At 40.8% G+C, this 23,082-nt stretch overlaps 1 protein-coding gene across 3 annotated transcripts in view; it reads right to left on the bottom strand.

Moving 5' to 3' along the window:
- The window catches only part of GOLGA5 (golgin A5), a 30,674-nt gene extending 7,793 nt beyond the window's left edge, over nt 1–22,881 (bottom strand). The window contains exons 1-9 of one of the 3 annotated variants that reach the window (XM_060756512.2): nt 22,608–22,881; nt 17,050–17,664; nt 15,203–15,421; nt 11,960–12,179; nt 10,276–10,399; nt 7,889–8,092; nt 6,690–6,860; nt 5,003–5,131; nt 122–220 (exon numbers count right to left, since the gene is read on the bottom strand). In XM_060756512.2, the coding sequence (XP_060612495.2) occupies nt 122–220; nt 5,003–5,131; nt 6,690–6,860; nt 7,889–8,092; nt 10,276–10,399; nt 11,960–12,179; nt 15,203–15,421; nt 17,050–17,617 (1,734 nt within the window). In that variant the 5' untranslated portion in view covers nt 17,618–17,664; nt 22,608–22,881. Of the gene's footprint in view, nt 1–121; nt 221–5,002; nt 5,132–6,689; nt 6,861–7,888; nt 8,093–10,275; nt 10,400–11,959; nt 12,180–15,202; nt 15,422–17,049; nt 17,665–22,603 lie in introns of all 3 variants that reach the window. The other 2 variants (XM_060756503.2, XM_067462968.1) reach the window with 2 other exon arrangements.
- Nucleotides 22,882–23,082: the final 201 nt, after the last annotated feature.

The raw sequence follows: 23,082 nt of genomic DNA, 5'->3' as shown, positions 1-23,082 counted from the left end.
AGTCTGATGCATTAATGGCATAGCATTTGCCATTTATGTATCTTCACAACAATACTCTGATTGTTTAGTGCCTGCTGACAATATATCAACCAACAGTATTCATGGAAAATTAACCCTTTACCTGGTTTCTCAGTTTCTGAATCTCTTCCTCTCTGTCTGATATCCGACTCTGGAGAGTATTCTTTGTCCGGTACAGTTCTTCTTCAGTATAGCGAAGCTCCTAGGAAAAGAATTGTTTATAACAATGGTTATTTTATAAAATATTATTGTTAAGAGAGCCACATGGAAGGTGCTCCAACCATGTCCCATTGGTTTGACACCACATTTCATCAGCCACAGTTAAAACAGTGCTTCCAAAGACTTTGTGTGCATCTTTACTGAAAAACTGAGAAGAAAACAAAGGTATTTGCATGCAATAAACCTTATGGAGTGTTTGTGGAGTGTTTTTAGGGATTTCCATGCATTTGCAGGGCTTTCCAAAAATCACACCATTTAAAAAAATGTGGTGGGGCGAAACGAAATGATTATGTTCTCCAACTTCTTTTTTGGAAGTGTAGCATATCTCACTACAAGTAATCTTTGTCATCCCTAAATCCATAAGGGAAGTAACATTCTCTCTCTACACCTTTACTTTACTTGATTCTGCTAAAGAGTATTAATCTAGGTGCTTTGCATCAGGTTCTTTCTGTGTCAAGACAGGTTTATCCTGGCCCAAAATGAGTGATACTCAAAGCAGCAGCCTGTGCACGAGTACTGATCCAAAATGCATTGGTTGTCTGTGTCCAGAAAAGAAAAGAAAAGAAAAGAAATGGAAAGAAAAACCATAGTTAATGCACACAAATATGGTACCACTCCCTTGGCACATGGTTGGGGGGACCCTGCTGGTACTACACATCAGACAACTCGCAGGGCTCAGCGACATACTGCTCTTTTTCTCTAAAGTATGGTGGTTGAAATAAGGCTCAACTGGCAATCCAGTACGTTTTGTATAGGAGATAGGAAAGAAGACATCATCATGTTCATTGTCTCGGGCAGCAAAATCTTTAGGGCTGGGCATGAAGTACCTGCCGTTTCACAAAAATAGAAACAGTTTTCCAATTTCAAACTCACTATCAAACTACTGAAACAAGCAATAGCTGTTGGGGCTCTGCCATCTGGCAGAGGGGATTTTGTGTCCTTATTAGCATCATGGCCAAACATGAACAGCTGTCCAGTGGCATCAAAGGGTTTGTTTGCATCACTGTCCTTGTAGGATTTTTTTTGTTTTTGCTTCGAAATCTGGGAAAAGAAATTAAGATTGAAGACAGACTGTGGAAGAGATTTCGTATCTGTTGCTAACTTGCTCGCACAATTATGGTGTTGCAGTACAGCCTGAGGCTGATGGGTTCACTGATGATTTAGAGGGAATTGTGGGATTTCCTGGGGCACAAAGTGATGAAGATTCAAGTCAGGGAAATTATAGTTCTCTCTGGGAAAAATCTGACTCAGAAAGTGCAGGGCTTCAAGATCAGTCAGAGGAGCCAGAAACTGCTCCTATTAGATAAGGAGTTGGGTGAAGAGCTAAATGATACGGAAGGCTCCCAGGGAAAAACACCCGGAACTACAGAGATCAACAAAAGTCTTCATTTACAGATTAGAGCAGAAAATAGGCTGCACTAGTCAGAGCGATTACGTGGGAAAGCTGGGGAGAAAATTTTTGGGAAAAGGAATGACTTCATGGGTGCCTATTAATTAGCAAGTTGTTTACTTAAGGGTTAGTTCAGGCAACATAGCGTCTAAGTGAGAAGCTAGGCCTGAGTTCTCTGGTTCTTGTTTCAAGTCAAGTCTTGGTTTTGAATTTAAGTACCCTGGATGTTTTCCATGTTTTTGTTGTTGTGTTTCTGCTCAAGTTTACTAAGTATACCTTTTGCTTGTTGACTTATGCTGTACTTGTGTCTTTTCCTGGACTGTGTTCCTTTGGGATCTGCATGAGACTTTTGGATTACTGTTTGGTTATCACCTATTGCTAACCCTTTTTGGAGTATGTATCTTCTTTCTTTATTCCTGATTTTTCATATATTTTATGTGTTTTTACAATAAAATGTTTGCTTATACTCTGGACTCTTGTGTGGTGCTGTGGTCATAGGTGTTTCCAGGCCTGGGGTGCAACGATTGGGGTGGGGGTGGGGGTGGAGAATAGGTGATGTGTGTGCATTCTGATTTTCTTTATTTTCTTCTGAACTTCTGACCTTGAGAGACCATCTTCCATCAGCCTCTGCCTTGTGGGAATGCTCCTGAACCCAGGTTCCCCATATATCCAGTAATGGAGAATGAATTTGATTGCTGACTAATTAATATTTTGGGTAAAAGTTATTTAGGTGGGGGGGGGGATTTTACTACTGCTTATGGGGTGGATTGTGCTATAGCCCATCAATGAAAAGGCTAGACATCTTTTCTCTAAGGAACCATCTGATGCATTATTTACCATAATAAAACTTATTATATAGCAGTAATGTGTGCCTATCTTTGGCACCAAAGGAAGTCTTGTAGAGGTCTGGCACAACATTCAGTCCTGGAACAACATTGCAGCTAAGCAAGGAAAAAGGTTCAGGTGAATTAAGGTAGGTAATCAAGTGTCAAAATAAGCCCCATTTGAAAGTTTAGACTCAAGTGTACTTAATAGCATTTTCGCCTAAGAGCAAAAGGACAAGTTGAAAACAGACTGTCCATCAAGAACACAGCTGTAATAGAACACCACCATATGGCTTTGTAGCAAACCTATATAATAAACATTATGGAACTGTATTCGTAGAGCAAACATGGATCTTTTGACTTTTCATTAGTTCATTCTGTCTCTCTCTAATTAATATGAAATTTCTGGAGGGACAGGTAATCCTATGATCTGGTAAAGCAAATTAAGCACCTATCTGCCTATCTCACAACAACTATTCATGATAGAAGAACAACAAAATCTACAAGGTACAGGAAAAACGATTGCCATCCTACCAATGACTGGCTGGATAGGTTACAACTTTAAAAAGAGGATTGTTCAGTAACCTTGGCAAGGGTTCAAGCAGTATGTGTGAAATGTTCCAATATTTCCCGTCATGGATGAACACCAGACCTCTGGGGACAATTACTCTAGTTGCTTACCCACAGAATCCTCATCAATTATAATTTACCAAGGTGTATGGCTGAGAGACATAAAAGAACAATGTTGATGCAAAAAACAGACATCAAACTCACCAAATTCTACCCAACCCACAAATAATACCCAAGAAACTATCAGAAAAGCCTTATTACAATTTAAAACTTTTATATCCCGATCTCACCTCCGTGGAGGTGAGACCTGAAGAAGGTTCCACTTTTTTGCACCAGAAGGAAAGTGATACTTTCAAAGAATTATTATTTAAGGGACATGGGATGTGTATAATATGCTGGATTTTTATTTGATGTCTTTTAATGGATTATTTTTTAACTATTTTAATTCAGTACAACCTTATATCTACAGTACCTACATCCACAGTTTCATTTACATCCCAAAAATATTCTATCTAGATATTTTTAGATCCTCCAGCATGATTCTATGGTATGCTTCCATCAAAGTTGCTCATTTCAATAGGATCCACTATTATCCGCAGTTTCAGATTTCTAAGGGAAACCCAGGAATGGATCCCTCATGAAAATGGGGATCGTACTGTATTTTCATTAAATTTTGCATGCTGGGAATGTTAAACTTTGTTTGCTTCAATTGCTGGAAGCCACCTTGAATCATACCATGCGTATAATATAATCATGAATACTGATTATACTTCAACTGATATTTTATGACTATGTTAACAGCAATTTCTGGAGATAAGAGATCGCCTGGTATATTCTGCAGATTAGAATCAAAGACACATAAGAGTTGGAAAGAACACAGAGGTCATCAAATCCAACCTCTAATTCAATGCAGGACATCCATCTAAAGCAGTGGTTCCCAACCTTTTTTTGACCAGGGACCACTTTGGCCAGGGACCATTCTCCAACACTAGTACCAAAAGAGTTACGAATCAGTTTTTGGTCAACTTTAGATTTGGTTTGGTTATTTGGGGTGCTGATTCGGAAAACTGCATTGGATAGGCCACATCAGCTCTAGTTTCTGTTACAAAAATCTGCCTGCCTACAGAAAACCATATTTAATAATCTAGAGCTGATGTGGTAGTAGTAACCTTTCATGGATAGTCAGCCTCTCCCCTCCTGACATCCCCGTTGCTTTGGCACTATAAGAGGGTTTCGCGAGACCAGTCACTCTCATTGCCGCATGGTTTCGAAGCAACAGTGCAGTAATGATGAGACTGCGAACCATATTTTATTTCTTGGGGACCACTGATGGTCCACGGACCACAGGATGGGAACCACTGAGCTAAAGCATTCCCCGACTCCACCATCTCTCTAAGTTGTTGGTTCTACTGTTAAACAACTATTACTATCAAGAATTTCATTCTACTCTTCAATCAAATTCTACCCTCCTTTTATAATCATTGGAACTGTATCTATGAGCATCAGAGAACAAGCCTGCCCCCTCCTCTTTGTGATTGTCTTTGCTGTATTAAAAATGTGCAATCATGCCATCCCTCAGTCTTCTTTCACCAAGCTAAATATGCCCAGCTCCCACCTCTTCAAGCAACTGCTGCTGCTCTGCTCTAATTCAAGTGCCCCAATGGCACGGGGCACAAACCATTTCCAAAACTGACCCATGAGTAAGTCAACTCAGGTTTTTTGGATTTATTTTTGTCAAAAATTAGTAGACTTATGCATGAGTATACAGAATATTTTTTTTCTTTACTTTTTCTTGAAAGACCCATTCTACACTTTAAAGGCCATATGACATTCAAAACTAATGCGGGGGATCAGAGTAAGTAAAGGAAAGGAAAGCCAAGGTTGCCTGTCTCACAATGGTATATAAGGAACCAATGTATACTTGGGATTGATTTCTATATATATTAATTCTATATATATTAATCATTAGACTGAAGCTTACCTGTTTCTGTCTCTCTAGTTCAGCTTCCACTTCCTGTTTAGCTGTTTTGTGGGTTTCAATTTGATCCTGCAAATCTTGAATTTGCTCTCTTGTGGACTCGGTTTCACTTATTTGCTGGGATTCCATATCCTACAAATAACAACATGACACTCTATCACACCCTCTTGTTTCGTTTAACAATTTGTACTCTAAGGCATACTGCTTCCAACGCTAGAGGCAATACACGGTTTTCATGACTATTATCATTAATAACCTTGTGGTTTCTTATAAGAGTGGAAACAGACCCAGTTTAATTTACAAGAAGCTAACACAGGGGATGGCAGTGCAAACGTGATGTAGCCTTAACATATTTTCATTAAATAATTTAGGGGCAAGACCAGAAGTTATCCTATTGTGGTGCATAAAAAATATATGATGTATGGTTTGAATGGAATTGTATGAAAGATGTACAGTTGGGGTCTATATAGTCTAGAGATACCATCCTAACGAATGAGGCCTGTAAAACTACAAGAAGGAGGTGAAGACTTCATGGACTGTAATTAAAAGATGCTGATGAGAACTGTGACCATGATTAACTGTTGAACTTTTGGGGAAAAACAACATGTTAATATTATCAGAAACAATGGTGCTTTAAATTAAGAAAATGTTTACAAGGTTCCTTATGTTAAGAAGGAAGTCAACAGAAGGCTCCTTACATTTACCAACACCAATTACAGAGAATCAATATCTGCCAGGAACTGAGGAAGTGAGGATGTTTCAGGCTGAAAAAACATCTATCATCCATTTACAACTTTGGAACAACATCAGCAAGAAATATTACTATATAATATTCCAAAATTGTGGCAGACCAGAGGAATCTGGTCCGCCCGCCGCTCTTCTCCATGGGAAGGAGATAGATGGTGTACCTTTGAGAGTGGCAGATCTACAATGGAACGCAGTCTGGTTACTTGCTCCTTTTCTCACAGGAAGAGAAAGGAGTGTGATTTTGAAGTCATGATACGTTTTGCAGGGAGACACTTTCTGATGTAGGGAAAACAGAGATCTGATCCTTGGCATTGTTCTTAGGGAAAGAGGATGCATGTTGGCATTTTGGAAGTATTGGAAAAGCAGCAGTTTTGCAGGGAAGCAGTCTGGCCTATCTGGTGTTCTTCTCCAGGAAACAGCGGGAGAAATGGTAATGTATGAATGAGGATGAATGATTGTGTATGGATAATGTGATTGCTGAGTGAAAATGTAATTCCCCTTTGTTTGTTTGTTAGCCAATGTAACTGTAGATTGTTTGTAGTTATTTAGATATATAGAATCTGTATTTCTGTATGTCCAATGTCGTTCACTGAGTAAAAGTGTAAAAGTTCTGATATCCTTTCTCTTACTGGAAAATTGCAATAAAAAACTATGCTTTAAAGTTATTGAAAAGTTATTCATAACACTATTGTTATCTTCAAAAGCTGTGAAGTAGGTGAATAGAAGCAGATCTGAATAGCCCAAGGGACCACTATGTAAATTGACTGAGGAATTTGATGTCAGATTTTTCTGGTGCTGATCTGACACTTTAATCACATCAGATCAACTTCTCTAATCAATTGAGCAAAATACCAGGGAGTAAAACCAGCTCCAGTGTGCCCTTGTCAGCCATTACAATAACTGCAAAGCTACTTCTTCATTCACTAAAGGCAGAGCACAGTACCTGTAGTTCTGTTCTCAGCTGATGGATTTGCGCTCGTAGTTTTTGCATCTCCTCCTTCTGTGTCTCCCGCTCATGCCTCAGCTCCTCCAGCTCCATGATGCTTGCCGTTTGGCTATCAAGCCCTTCGATTCCAGAGCCTTCTTTCAAGCTGTTTATCAGCTTTTCTTTGGACTAGATTTCAAAAACATAAAGTCAATAAACCCAAACAATAAATCATAAGAGTCTATGGTTGATTAGACTTTACATATTTTAACTGTGATAAAAGGTTTTTGAATTCAGAAAGACCTTGATTGCAAGAATGTCCAGCCACTTCTTTCTATTCAAGGGGTATATAACCTTTGCAGATGGAAGTTCTAACATAAGTCATTGTCTAACATAGCAGCAGGGATCCTATGGCTATACATAGCTACATGAACTCCTATTATCCCTCTCCACTGGCCAGAATAGCTGGAATGGTCAGAAGATCCATATCCCAGTCTACACAAGTGGGATCTCTAACAATTTTTTGTGATCTGGAATATTCCCCTTTCAGAATTCCACATTTTCTATTCCAATCCTGATTCACACAATAGTGAAAAACCTATCAAACATATTCAGTCCTCAGGTGATAACAGACAGTCCTCGGGTTGCATCCAAGTTACCAACAACTCAAAGTTAAGAACAGGCTGAGATAACAGGGGATGAGAGAAATCTACCCCTTGGAAGGGAAATTCACTCCTGGAAGAGTTATCATGAGGAAAATTTGTCACCACTGAAGCTTGCCCACCAATTCTTGTTTCCACAACAAACTCAATTTTTCAAAATCCAATTATCACAGGGACAGAAAGTGAGGTGAAATGTTCTGAACAGGGGCACAGACAGCAAAACAAACACCACAGGGGTGTTAACCCATCCCTATTTGGCTGGATTTGCACTTGAAAAGTACCTTACATACAAATCCAACTTGAGAACAAACCTACAGAATCTATCTTGTTCATAACTTGGGGACTGCCTGTATTTGAAACAGAAAGGTTGTTGCTGGAGTTGTTTTCCCTTTTAAAGTTCCTCTCACAACCCAACAACACTGTCTGTTTTAGGCATGAATATTAATAATCTTGTTTTGAAAATGCCGAACAGGCAGTAGGAGAACGAGGATCACACACATATCTTGCTTGATAAGACCTAGGTTAGTTTGCATGCATTTACAGGGACAGCTTTACCTGGAGTATTCGCGTGGCTTTTTGTTTGTAGTCAACCAGCTCTTGCTTAGCAGACTCCAGGTTGGCTTTGGCTATTCTAGCTTGTTGCTGCAATTCATCTGCCTTCCGCTTTTCTTCCACAAATTTTCGCTCAGCTGCAGTTACGGCTTCGGCCAAATTCTGACGTTCAGCTTCCATTTTGCTGAGGCGTGTGGCAAATTCATTCTGTAAGGTGGATGTTTATTTGGTATTATTATAAATGTAAATCAATACAAGGTAAGTCTTCTTTAAGAGAAATATGAACAAGAACTACAGTAGAGTCTTGCTTATCCAACCTTTGCTCATCCAACATTCTGTATTATCCAATGCAGTCTGCCACCCGCAAGGATCCACAGCTGTTTCAATACATTGCAATGTTTTGGTGCTAAATTCATAAATATAATAATTAATACATAACATTACCATGTACTGAACTGCTTTTTCTGTCGATTTGTTGTAAAACATGATGTTTTGATGCTTACTTTGTAAAATCATAATGTCAGTTGATGTTTAATAGGCTTTTCCTTCATCCTTCCTTATTATCCAACATTTTTGCAGTATATCCAACGTTCTGCCAACCCATTTATGTTCAATAAGTGAAACTCTACTGTATATATCTATACACATAATAAAAGTAAAATATGTATGAATGTATGTGGCTGGAGTGTCTACTTACACAGACAAGCTCCTGCCCCCACAAACACCTACAATCCCCACTTATAAGGAGCCATCAAAATCCCTCCCGCCAATGACATTACAGGTTATAGTGAGCTCCATGAACATGTACAAGAGCCCTGCCAATGTCCTCCACAAACACCACAATGCCCATCACCCAAGTGAAGGCTTTCATATGGGGACAATTCCATCCTAGATTTCATGTGTTTCCTCCACAGCAAACATCCCAGTGTTCCTTTTTCTCTCTCCATTGATGTGGCATTTCCATGACCCCAGCCACTGCCTCTCCCATAACCCTTTGGGAAGAGGATAGACCATGGATGATGGGACTTGCAGTACTTTCACTCACTTCCTGAGACCACCGTGATGCCCACCAATGAAGGACCTGGACCAAACTTGACACACATACCCCCCCCCCATGACCAACAGAACATAATGGAAGGGTTTGGGGAACTGACCCACTCACATGGGAGTTGTAGTTCACCCTGCATCCACAGAGAATTCTGAAATCCAGCAATGACGGATCTGTACCAAACTTGATACACAGACCCAACATGGTCAACTGTGCATACAAGCAGGGTTTGGGGGCGATTGGCATCTGTGAGCTGTAGTTCACCCGCACCAACTGAACTCAGCCAACTTTGGATCTAGACTAAATCAGAGCACAAAGAATGCCTTTTTCAAATAACCCCGGCATCACCGGGTCCCCAAGCTAATATATAATAAAAAATAAAACCAGCCTAGATTTTTTTAAAAATAAGTTTGATTCAAATTAAATTGAACAACTATTTATAATATTAGTGGAGACGAACTTGTTATCCCAGTGAGGAACAACAACAACAAAACTTTATTTATATACCACTCTATCTCCCCAAGGGGACTCAGAGTGGTTTCCAAGTAACATCATCAATACATACAGGGTAAACAACATAAACATAAAATTAACAAAGCAATATAAGCATTAAAAAAATCACAATATAACATGTATATTTAAAACAATCCTGCCTATTCAACTGTGCAAATGCTTAAAAGGAAACATAACCCCAAAGAAGACTAACTGAACATTCCCATTCCAGTCACAATACAGACAGTTTTCTGGGTCTTTGGATGTTCATGGAAAGCTTAAGGATGGTGAGGCAAGCACCACCTCCCCTAACTCTCTGTCAGTCCACAAAACCTCTTCAAATTCTCTCAAGTCTTCCTTGTGCCTCTCTTCTTGAAAGCATCTCAAAAATTTCACACTTCTCACAAACTAGTCATCTCTATTGGCCAACCGTCTCGTGTGATGCTGACCTCCAATAAAAGTAACTTAAACCATCTCATTACCACTTTCTTTGCTCGGAGGAGAGACAACACAGCATTGTAGAGAATGCAAGGGCAACTTTTTGGACTTCAATTCCCAAAATCCCCCAGTGAACAACTTCTGGACAAGCTAGGAATTATAGTCCAAAAAATCCCCAAACCTTCCATGCTCTGGAACAAAGGTCACGTGAATGCCACTTGGAAGAAGAAAAGAAACAAGGACATAGACCATAGTGTGGGAAAATGGGGAGTAGACTGCGAAAACATGCATTTTACATTTGGCTTTGTTCTTGGGATTCTAGTAATAAATAAAATCTGTCAAGCCTACATGTATCCAACCCTTTTGCAAAGTTCAGTTCCCCATTCAGTGAAAAGAAACACATGGTTCCGACCTGCATCTGTTTGTAACCTTCTTGCTCCCTTCGAAGTGCAGACTCTGCATCATGTAACCTTTCCTGAAGGGTCTGAAGAGCTTGGTTGTGCATACTGGTCCCTTCACTGTTATCCTGTAGTATTCTTGAGAAGCAGAAATAAAGATTAGCTAATATAGAAATAATGTACAGCCATTACTTTCTATATACAATTCAACTGCCTATACACATTTCATTTCTTTTCAACTCTATTCCTGTCCCAAACAACTTCTTCTCTTTCTCTGTCCCCCAAACTGTGATGGTGGTATTTATATTATGAAATACTGTGAATTTCTGGATGCCTAATAATAATAATAATAATAATAATACCTACAGCAGTTAAGAACTACCATTTCTTAGAGTGATTTGCCATGCAGAGCAACACGTTCTGAATGAATTTGTCTGATCTCATCTGCAGAAGAGTAAGACAAAGCCAAAGGAAAAGATACAACTGGGAAAACTTGGTTCCCCAAACTTGGTTCCCCAAAGCTGCTGATGTTCTAGAGCAATTGTTCTCAACCTGTGGGTCCCCAGATGTTTTGGCTTTCAACTCTCAGAAATCCTAACAGCTGGTAAACTGGCTGGGATTTCTGGGAGTTGTAGGTCAAACACCTGAGGATTCACAGGTTGAGAACCACTGTTCTAGAGGCTTTACCATTGGACTTCTGGGGTCTGAAGTGCAATGCACAGAAAGCCAGATTTAGGAAGTAATTGGTCTAGAAAAGTGGTTCTCAACCTGGAGTCCCCAGATGTTTTTGGCCTTCAACTCCCAGAAATCCTAACAGCTGGTAAACTGGCTGGGATTTCTGGGAGTTGTAGGCCAAAACACCTGGGGACCCACAGGTTGAGAACCACTGGTCTAGAACATGGTCTCTGGAGCTATCTGATGTAGAACAGCAGACTTTTTTTGTCCCTCAATGTGCCAGGGACCATGACCATATTTGCACCCATGTTTCTTCTTCCTGGAAACATGCTTCTGAAAGGTGATAGCCTTTTGGAGGCTTTAAAGACTTCTTGTGTTCCAGCCAACAGCATTTCAGAATCATACTTCAAATTCAGACAGAAATTAAATCTGATTTAAATGATCCCCACGCTGCATGGGAATTTCTATTCTGGGATGGGTCCCACATTAAATTGATCATGCATAAAATCTCTATTGATATATCCTTGGAAACTTCTGTCATCCAAAACCAGGAGAAACTTCAGTCTGAGTGGCTGTCACCATGTCAGATTTCATGACTCCTGCAGACCAGTTCTCAAAATCATAAAAACGATTAAAACCTAGAAATTGGAAAAGTTGGGGGGGGGGGGGGAATCCCAGAACTGTTGCTATAGTCAGTAGTCATGCTAGCTGGGGGATTCTGGGATTTGTCATCCAGAAAAGCCATGTCTCAAGCTCTGTGAAAACTTCTCCGCATTTCTATATAAATCAGAACTTGCAATATTATATAATATAGACATTGATGCATTTACAACATTCCTATTGAGCATTCATCTATTAAGAACCATGACTGCTACTAAAGTTATTGGCCACTTCAAATGAAGTTGAAAATCAGATTATACAGAAATGTAGAAATTATCTCAGACGCAAAAGAGACACAATAGAGACAACAATCTCCATAAAGCTCTTTCAAATAATAAAATGGCAAAAAGGATATGCGGGTACCGTGATTTTTCACTCTGTAGTGCTTCCAGTGCTTTATTGCGTGAGTTGAGAAGCTGATCAGCTTCCTGCAGCCTAACTTTCAGGACAGCCAACTGGGAATCTTTGGCAGCAGCAGCTTCTGTCAGATCATCAACTTGAGCCTGAAGTTCCCGTACGAGTCTGTCGCTATTTGAATGATCAGCGTTCCATTTTTCGATCCTTGCTCGGGCATTGTTTAATTCTGAAAAATTTAGATCAGCAAACGTCAGCATCAGGCCCGTAGCCAGGATTTTGTTTCGGGGGGGGCTAAAAAAAATTCAGGGGGGGTTTCGGGGGGGGGGGGCTGAGTGTCGGGGGGGGCTGAGTCTGAGTGAAAGAGGGTCTACCTTAGCAAACCTTGTGTATCATTACCCCAATACCCCCATACATATGGGATATATTGAGTATGGTGATCAAATCATGATATTAATAAACATAACAGTTTAAATAATGCACCAGTAAGGCCTTTTCGCGAACCACCATGAGAATTTCGGGGGGGGCTGAAGCCCCCCGAGCCCCCCCCCTGGCTACATGCCTGGTCAGCATGATTGATGAGTTTTTTAACAAGTCTATTTAAGGGCTGCCTTTCTGAAGTATTCAGCGTGATTCTGAATACCAATAAGAAATTGAGATGCAAACAAGAAATCAAACTAGTTGGGGCTTGGTCATGCAAACATAAGGTTCCCAGTTTCCTTTTTTTATTATTGTTAGATTTTTTTATTACATTTGATGCTGTAATTTTCATCTGTAAGCATTATCTTTCCAAAAAGACATAGCTATCATAAAGCATTCAGGCACACAGCCATTAAATATATAAATGTGGAGTTTGTTTCCAAAAAGTACCAAATTCAAAAAGAAATTCTGAAAGATAAATGGAAGCACATTGTTTACTAGGAATAGAATATTATGTACAGATCAGCACCATCAAAATATATCAAATTACTTTGGTACTGGGCCTAGAAAATTGCATTTTATAGGAAAGTAATGCATATCTTCAGCACTTTTTTCGGTTCCTGGAAAATTTGTTCAGATGGATTTGGTATCATTTGGAAACAGGCCCCATAAATGTATAAGTGTTTCTTCACAGTGGATTTAATAATAATAATAATAAGAAGAAGAAGAAGAAGTATTTATATCTAGCTTTTCTCCCACGAAGGGACCCAAAACGGCTTCCAACATATTAAACACAGTACAATACAACAGCAATTAAAACACATATATAAACATATAAAACGATCAATAAACAAAAATATGCATTTTAAAAGCAAAGTTAATGTGGAGTCTTGTCAGATCCTATTGCACTTCGCTCCAGTCGATAAAAATTAGCCTTCCTGACATATCAGTCTAGGTTTATTCACTGAAGGCTTGCCTAAACAGAAAGGTTTTCAGCTGTTTTTTGAAGGAAGAAAGAGAGGGTGCTGTTTTAATTTCCCTGGGGAGGGTATTCAAAGGCTTGGAGTGGCCATCAAGAAGGCCCTCTCTCTCGTCGCGGCCAACTACATTTGGGACGGTGGCGGAAGTGAGAGTAGGGCCTTCCCTGATGATCTTAGGGATTGGGCAGGTTGTTTTGAGGAGATGTGGTTGGACCTGAACACCTTTGAAGTTCACATTGTTTTTCTTTCACCATATATTTGCTAAATAATTCCAGATAATTGCAGAAGTGTGTTTCTTTCTCTTTCTCTATTAGCTATTTTAGGTATATTTGCTCATTTTTAGTCCGAACGCATCTCCACCTATGAACCGATGCGGACATTAAGATCGTCCGGGGAGGCCCTGCTCTCGGTCCCGCCTGCGTCATAGGCACGGTTGGCAGGGACGAGGGACAGGGCCTTCTCGGTGGTGGCCCCTCGGCTATGGAATGCCCTACCTATAGACATCGGACAGGCTCCTTCGCTGCTGGCGTTTCGGAAGTAGGTTAAGACTTGGCTCTACGAGCAAGCGTTTGGCTAAACAGTGCAACTGAACACAGGAAGACGGTAAAATTGAACATAGGAATGGCACAAGGATTATGAGAATGGATTTTGCTCTGTTATCGAGGCATCATGAATTGATAATAATTGTTGATTTTGTTGTTATGTATGATGTGTTTTTAACTGTTTATTGTTGTGATAACCTGCATTGTGTAAACCGCATTGAGTTGCCTAATTAGGCTGAAAAACGCGGTATAGAAATAAAGCAAATAAATATTAATTTGTTGTGTTGTCAACAGTCCATGAAGGTCAATTTTGACTTATGGCAATCCTAAGAAAGAAAAGACCTCCAAATTTCCTATCATCAACTATTAGCCATATTAGCCATATTTAGCCAACTATTTAGCCATATTACAGACTATTTATCTGTAATATGGCTAAACTTTATTATACCAGGTTTTCAGAGCAATCCTCTTCAAAATCTTCTAGAATTGAGCAAAACCACCAGTTTCCTAAATTAAACACAGATTATAAACTTAGGTCATTTCTTCCCTTCTTTGTATTACTGCATCCATTTCACTTTTCCGTTCACATTTTATTTTGATTGTTGTGTTTCCATTGGCACTGTTCTAAACACTAAGGAGATACCTGCTTCAAACCCTGATTAAGAGAAGTATTTGGAATCAAAATACAATTGTCGATTCTGACTATAAAAGACCTATTGAATCAAAGCCAACTTGCTAAGTCAACAACTTGCTAGGTTGGCGCCATCCCTGCTCTCCTTTCACTGGCAGATAAAAACATTCCTTTGCCATCAGACATTTATAAATGGATGAGAATTGAGCTTTTAATACTGGTGTGACTGGGATTTCAATGTCAATATAAAGTTTGGATCCATTTTTATATTGTAATGTTTATTTGTTTTAATATCATTAATTGTTTAATTGCTTTTAAAAAATTTACATTTATATTTTTAAAATTTACATTGTTTTTAATTAGTATTGTTTTAGATTTATTGTTAGTCATCATAAGTCCCTATCCATTCAGAAATGCAGGATAGAAACATAATTTAGTATTACAATATATTGCTATTATAATCGTCCACAGCCTATTTTCCACTTAAAGAACCACTACTTATTGCACAAACAAAATCATCAATACTTTCCATTTTCATTGCATGTTTCAGGTATTCAGAGCACTTCAAAGAGATGACTGTAGTAATATTATCAACACAGCCCTGTGAAACCTTTTCAGCCACCACATAATATTGGTCTGCAGAATCTTCAAAATGTCAAAGTTTTAGATCTTTCCCTACCTGTTTGGGTTTCTTTGGCTCGCTGAATTAATGATGCCATTTCTTGATTTAAAGATTGCACTTCATTCCGCAGAAGTTGATTCTCCAGGCGAAGATTGGACAACTCATGAGATGTGTTGTCATTTGTAGCAAGGCTGGGATTCGCTTCCGCACCTTGAAGGGAATCTTTCTTAACCTCGGACTCTATCTCTAGGCCAGAACTGGAACTATCAGGAGTTTCTGTATGAAGAAAGACATACTTGGATACAAACCTTTCTTGTTTCCCCTTCTTTCTTTAACACTGTATTTAATTTGAAGCAAGCCCTACTGAGTTCAATGAGTCTTACTCTCGCATAAGCAAATGTAAGATTGAAATCCAATAACAATCCTATACAAATAACTACTATGGCAATCAGGGAGATTGGGAGACACTAATTTTTAAGGTGTTGTTATTGCAATTATGGGGCCGCAGTGACGCAGTGGCTTAAATCGTTGAGCTGCTGAACTTGTTGACCAGAAGGTCTGCAGTTCAAATCTGCAGGGTGGGGCAGGGTGATCTCCCATTGTGAGCCCCAGTTTCTGCCAACCTAGCAGTTCAAATGTAAATATGAGCAGATCAATAGCTACCACTTCAGTGGGAAGGTAATGGTGCTCCGTGAAGTAATGCTGGCCACATGACCTAGGAGGTGTTTATGGACAACATTGGCTCTTCAATTTAAAAATGGAGATGAGCACCACCACCCCAGAGTAGGATTCGACTAGAACTGCTAGGTTGGCAGAAGCTGGGGCTAACAGCGGGAGCTCATCCCGCTCCCCGGATTCCGCCAACTTTTCGGTCAGCAAGTTCAGCAGCTCAGTGGTTTAACTCTCTGCATCATCGGGGGGCCTGTTTGGGTATCAGCCAGCACGTCAACGACTTAAATCAAGACATAGTTTTCTTAGAACTACAGAGACACTCGCTGGAACACCCCAGCAAGCGAGAGTCCAAAAGTGGCAGGCCCAAACCCAGCACCTCAATTCATGGGTGATACCAGATGAGAGACTCCCCCCTGGGCACTCAGAAGACTGGGCGACTTGGAAGGCGCTGAACAGATTGCGCTCTGGCACCACGAGATGCAGAGCCAATCTTAAGAAATGGGGCTACAGGGTGGAATCCTCGGCATGCGAGTGCGGAGAAGAACAAACCACTGACCACCTGCTGCAATGCACCCTGAGCCCTGCCACATGCACGATGGAGGACCTTCTTGCGGCAACCCCAGAGGCACTCCAAGTGGCCAGATACTGGTCAAAGGACATTTAACCAAATACCAAATTTACAAAATCTGTGTGGTTTTTTTTTTCTTTCTCTCTTTTTTTTCTTTTTAATCTCTGTGTTTGTTTTGCTCTGTTAGAATTGTAATACAATGGTTGCTGATGACACGATAAATAAATAAATCGGGGGGCCCTAAGCTACAATACTTAGAATATAATCCTTGGGAAGTTGTGTCCGCTCCCCGGATTCGAACCGCCAACCTTTCGGTCAGCAAGTTCAGCAGCTCAGTGGTTTAACTCTCTGCATCATCGGGGGGCCCTAAGCTACAATACTTAGAATATAATCCTTGGGAAGTTGTGTCCCTATTTTACCAAATGAAAAGCCTGGAATGAAAACAAGGCCCACTCTTCAGCTGATCCATAACAATCCATGCAGAGCTGGTGTCAAAATTTAACAGGTAGCTGAACATATACATTCATACTCTTACTAGTATTGCTTCAGATAACAAAAGCAGAACATCCACCCTGCAGTCATCATAAAAAGGTAAGATTCCTCTCACATCTAACACAATGTATACTTTTAATTTAAACATATCCCATAACAACTGCAGTTATACCATTGCCTTGGTTCGGAACTGAAGCGTCTTCTCCCATTTTGAGGCTCTGTGAACTTGCCGACACAGAGCTGACGCTGGAAGACCGGGAATGGTTCTGAGTAACAGTTGCTCTGCTTTTCTCTATTTTAAGATCCTTTTTCCCATTTGGTTCTTTTTCAGAGCTATTGAGAAAGTCAAACAAGAGTTCATCATTGGGTTCAGACTTTTTCCTTCGCACAAACTGAGAAGACGGTCTGGCCACCGAAACTGCTTCTACGGAAGGAGAGACTTCCACAGATGTTCTTGATGATACCTTAACATTGGCAGTTCCTGCCAAAATGGTTGCCTTCTGATGCTTGATGTTATCTGCTGCTGAGGAGATAAAACTTGATTTAGATGATGTCTGAAACTGCTGCTGCTCTCTCGCCTGTTGGTGCACTTTGGGGTAGTCACTGACTTCGTTCAAGTGGCTATTGCTGTAGGTTGGAGGGCCAGGGCTCTCTTTCTTGCTTAATGCCGAGGCAGCACCTTGATCCACCCGGTTGAGAAGGTCCTCTGCCTTTCCAGCCAAATCAGTAAACCAAGACATGTTGGAGGTGGTGCGTTATAATGGATCTCAACCATCAAATAGTCACCCTTGGGAAAGAAAGGTGCAAACAGAGGAGATGACATTACAAAGATTGCCAAGACCAAATATCACAAAACAAACAAAGACAATCTCGGGCCATTTAGATGTTATTATCTCTTTTTTTGTAAGAGCTGTTCAACAGTGGAACTCTCTGTCCTGGAGTGCAGAGGAGGCTCCTTCCTTGGAGGCTTTTAAACAGAGGCTGAATGGCCATCTGTCAGGGGTGCTTTGATTGAGCTTTTCCTGCATGGCAAGGGGTTGCATTAGACGGCCCATGTAGTCTCGTCCACTGTTATGATTCTATGATTTTGTCACAACTAAAAGCCAAAATCACTGTGCTAAGGAGGTGATTCCATCTATAAAAATCATATCCAACCTCCAAACATATTCAGGCTGAAAATCCCTTATATGAAATAAATACATAGATATAGAATAGTTGATACCTGGCTCAAAAAGGGTACACATGAAAGGGATTTAGGAGTTTTAGTAGAACACAAGCTGAACATGAGACAACAGCGTTATGCAGCAACTAAAAAGCCAATGCAATTCTAGACAGGAGTATACTGTTGAGATCACGGGAAGTCATAGCCCCACAGCTTTTGCCAGACCGCATCTGGAATAATACTGTATCCAGTTCTCAGTAACATAAGTAAAAAGAGATACAGTAGTCCCACTTATCCAACCTTCACTCATCCAATGTTCTGTATTATCCAAAGCAGTCTGCCTCCCACCCGGATCCATAGCTGTTTCAATACATTGCAATGTTTTGGTGCTAAATTCATAAATACAGGAATTACTACATAACGTTACTGTGTACTGAACTACATTTTCTTTCAATTTGTTGTAAAACATGATGTTTTGGTGCTTAATTTGTAAAATTATAACGTAATTTGATGTTTAATAGGCTTTTTCTCAATTCCTCCTTATTATCCAACATTTTTACTTAGTCAACATTCTGCCGGCCCATTTATGTTGGACAAGTGAGACTCTACTGTATTGACAAACTAGAACGGGTCCAGAGAAGGGTGACCAAAATGATCAAAGGCTTGGGAACCAAGTGCTATGAGGAGTGTCTTTAGAAGCTGGATATGTTTAGCCTGCAGAAGAAAAGGCTGAGGGGGGGCATGACAGCCAAGTTTAAATATATATTTTTTCATGTCAAGAGCAACTTGAAAAACTATAAGTCGCTTCTGGTGTGAGAGAATTGGCCGTTTGCAAGGACGTTGCCCAGGGGACGCCTGGATGTTTTGATGTTTTACCATCTTTGTGGGAGGCTTCTCTCATTTCCCCACATGGGGAGCCGGAGCTGACAGAGTGAGCTCATCCGCGCTCTCCCTGGATTCAAATTTAGGAGGGGCAAGGTTGTTTTCTACTAGGACATGATGGAGCAATGGATTCAAACTGAAGGAAAGAATATTCCACTTAAATTATTCCAGAAGCATTCTCTCCTGACATTTCGCTCACATCTACGGCAGGCATCCTCAGAAGTTGTGAGGTCTGTTGGAAACTAGGCAAATAAGGTTTATATATCTGTGGAATGTCCAGGGTGGAAGAACAAACTCTTGTCTGCTTGAGGCAGGTGTGAATGTTTTACATTTGCCTCAAGTGAATATGAAAGTGTGAAACGACAGAAAAGAATGCTTCTGGAACATAGCCATACAGCCTGGAAAACTCACTGTGATTCTGGCCATGAAAGCCTTCATAGAATCATAGAGTTGGAAGAGACCTCATGGGCCATCCAGTCCAACCCCCTGCCAAGAAGCAGGAATATTGCATTCAAATCACCCCTGACAAATGGCCATCCAGCCTCTGTTTAAAAGCTTCCAAAGAAGGAGCCTCCACCACACTCCGGGGCAGAGAGTTCCACTGCTGACAACACATTCCTCCTAAACATTTGGAAGAATTTCCTGATAGTAAGAGCTGCTCGACAATGGAACATGCTGCCTACTCGGAGTGTTATGGAGTCTCCTTCTCTGGAGGTTTTAAAGCAGATGCTGGATGGCCCTCTGTCAGGGGTGCATTGATTGTGCTTTATCTGCATGGCAGAAGGTTGGACTGGATGGCCCTTGAGGTCACACCCAACTCTATGATTCTATGTTTCTATTAAATGCTTGTTGTAGATTTAAGATTTATTTTCAGATATTAAAATGCATCAAATACAAGTTAAGATCCAATTCAAGAAGCACATAGATTAGTGTGAGGTGGTGAAAATTGCAACTTCCTTAAAGTGTGGTGAATTCTCCTTCACTGGAGATGTTTAAACAAAGGCTGGAGGGCCATCTCTCAAGAGTGCTTCAGCTGTGTGTTCCTGCATGGCAAGGTATGGGACCGGATTTTACTATAATTATACAATTCTGTAAGAAAGAAGGCGTATTCTGGAAGATGGAGAGAAGTAATCTCTCCAACACACAATAGAATTTAAGTTCAGCCCAAGAGGCAAATGTAAACAAAACAGTCACAGATATAGGTAAACCCTTATCTCTGGCTCATGAGAATACGTTTTCCATTCTCTATCGTCAGGACAACTACAGCCAGGCATATTGGTGACTGGTCCATCCACATTCTTTGCTTGCCTACAGCAATGTATACCAGAAGATAGTTACATCTGGAGGAGAAACACTTTCTGAATTGACTCTTAGGCAACATTTAAATACGGCCTTGTCACATTGAAACGTATTGTATTATACTAGACACTTTGCCTAATCTGTACCTGAGTGGGTGGATTTGCTGGTGCTCTGGAAGGCCATGCCCCCAAAAACAAAACAAAACAAAACATGAAACAAATGTGTAGGCATGCTAGGGGAAAATCACTCCAAGATCAAAAGTAGAATAATAATAATAATAATTTGTTGTTGTGAGCGTTTTGGGCTGTATAACCATGTTCCAGAAGCATTCTCACCTGATATTTCACCCACATCTATAGCAGGCATCTTCAGAGGTTGTGAGGTCTGTTGGAAACTAGGAAAATAGGGTTTATATATCTGTGTAATGTCCAGGGTGGGAGAAAGAACTCTTTCTTTGAAGTAGGTGATTAGCATGTAATGTCCTAGCAGATTCAAGGTCTGGCTTCTTACTGACTGGGAATCTATGTTTTCTTACACAGATATATAAACCCCATTTTCCTAGTTCCCAACAGACCTCACAACCTCTGAGGATGCCTGCCATACATGCAGGCGAAACTCCTGGGGAGAATGCTTCTGGAACATGGCCATACAGCCTGGAAAAGTCACAACAACCCAGTGATTCCAGCCATGAAAGCATTCAACAATAATAAATACTTTATTTATATACTGTCCTATCTCTCCAAAGGGACTTGGAGCAGTGAACAAAGTCAGCACACATTCAAGATGCAGGCGAAACATGGCCATGTTCTAGAAGCATTCTCTCCTGATGTTTCACCTGCATCTGTGGCAAGCATCCTCAGAGGTTGTGAGGACGTCAGGAGAGAATGCTTCCAGAACATGGCCATACAGCCCGAAAAACCTACAACAACTTAGTTAGGGCTATTTTTAATAGTGACTCTCCAGCAACTAGAAACTACATTTATCCAGCACCTACCAATTTCAGACTGTTTGTTATGTAATGAATTCAAAAACTTTCAGTGCTATTTAAGAAACCGAATGTCAAGTATCTAGTGTTGTCTTCTGACACCGTGGTTCAGTCTTTTGAACCTGTTTCGTGAAGAGTCTCAGGGTTAGGGGTTAACTGAGGTCCCATCTACACTGCCATATAAAATCCAGATTATCTGCTTTGAACTGGATTATATGGCAGTGTAGACTAATATCATTAAATTCAAAGTAGATAATCTGGATTTTATATGGCAGTATAGATGGGGCCTTAGAGCCTATTTTACTTTTATCACTGCCCTGAGTCCCTTAGGAGAGATAGGGCGGGTTATAAATAAAGTTATTTATTAGGTTCTTGTGGGTTTTTTCGGGCTATAGGGCCATGTTCTAGAGGCATTTCTCCTGATGTTTCGCCTGCATCTATGGCAAGCATCCTCAGAGGTAGTGAGGTCTGTTGGAATTAGGACAATGGGTTTATGTATCTGTGGAATGGCTGGGGTGGGGCAAAGAGCTCTTGTCTGCTGGAGCTAGGTGTGAATGTTTCAACTGACCACCTTGATTAGCATTTGAAGGCCTGCCTGAGCCTGGGAAAATCTTTTGTTGAGAGGTGTTAAGATGTGCCTGGTTGTTTCCTCTCTGCTGTTTTGCTGTTGTAATTTTAGAGTTTTTTAATACTGGTAGCTGGATTTTGTTCATTTTCATGGTCTCTACCTTTCTGTTGAAATTGTCCACATGCTTGTGGATTTCAATGGCTTCTCTGTGTAGTCTGACATGGTGGTTGTTGGTGTGGTCCAGCATTTCTGTGTTCTCAAATAATATGCTGTGTCCAGGACAATGGGTTTATGTATCCGTGGAATGGCTGGGGTGGGGCAAAGAGCTCTTCTCTGCTGGAGCTAGGTGTGAATGTTTCAACTGACCACCTTCATTAGCATTTGAAGGCCTGGCTGAGCCTGAGAAAATCTTTTGTCGAGAGGTGTTAAGATGTTATTTATTATTAAAAGTTATTTATTATTTACGTTATTTATTTATCAACAGTCTGTTTACACTAATCGACTACCTTTATACAGTACCATTCCCTGCAATGTTGCCACCTTTTTGAACCCAGCTACAGGATAGTAAGGCTTTCAGGAACTAGAAATCCCTCGTTATTGCTATTTCGTACCTGGAAAAGCTCTAAATACGAAACCACTTCATATTTCATAGACACAGAGCTAATTTTAGGCACAATGTTTTTAATCATGTTGTGCATGAAACAAAGTTTGTGTGCATAGAGCCATCACAAAGCCAGGGCGACACTCTCTCAGCCACTTATGGGGACAATTCTGGATTTGGGGGACACTTGGGGTAAGAGATGCTCAGCCAGTATAATCTCAATGCCCACCAGCCTCTCTCCTCTTGGTCAGATCTTTGCTTCTTCTCCTCCTCTTCCTCTTCTGGGCCTCTGCTTACCTCTCTGCCTTACTTTGGACCTTGTCCCTGGCCCAGATTCCCAGAGCCAGGAGCCCAGATCGGGCCCCAAACGACGAGGAGGGAGAGTCAGGGCGAAGGCCGACAATCGCCGCCAGGCCTCGGTCTAGGAAGGGCGACCGGATCCATCTTCCGGGAGACGTGGCTACCAATACGAAGGCGTTAGGACCCAGCGGCGCCTGCGCTGTCCCCTTCGCAAGGCTCCTGCGCATGGCAGGTAAAGTCGCTAATACGCATGCGCGGCCCAACTCTTCTTTCAGACACAAACATTCGGAAAACATAGAGATGGAAAGGAGAGAGTCAGCCTCCTCTTGTTGCATTGCGTTCTGTATATTGCTGGGATTTGTAATAAAGGGCGTAGGGACATAAACAACCAGGCACATCTTAACACCT

Source organism: Anolis sagrei, chromosome 1 (genome assembly GCF_037176765.1).
Source record: "Anolis sagrei isolate rAnoSag1 chromosome 1, rAnoSag1.mat, whole genome shotgun sequence".
Classification (NCBI taxonomy): domain Eukaryota; kingdom Metazoa; phylum Chordata; class Lepidosauria; order Squamata; family Dactyloidae; genus Anolis; species Anolis sagrei.
Note: the sequence above shows the minus strand (reverse complement) of the source record. Positions and strands in the feature narration are given on the sequence as shown.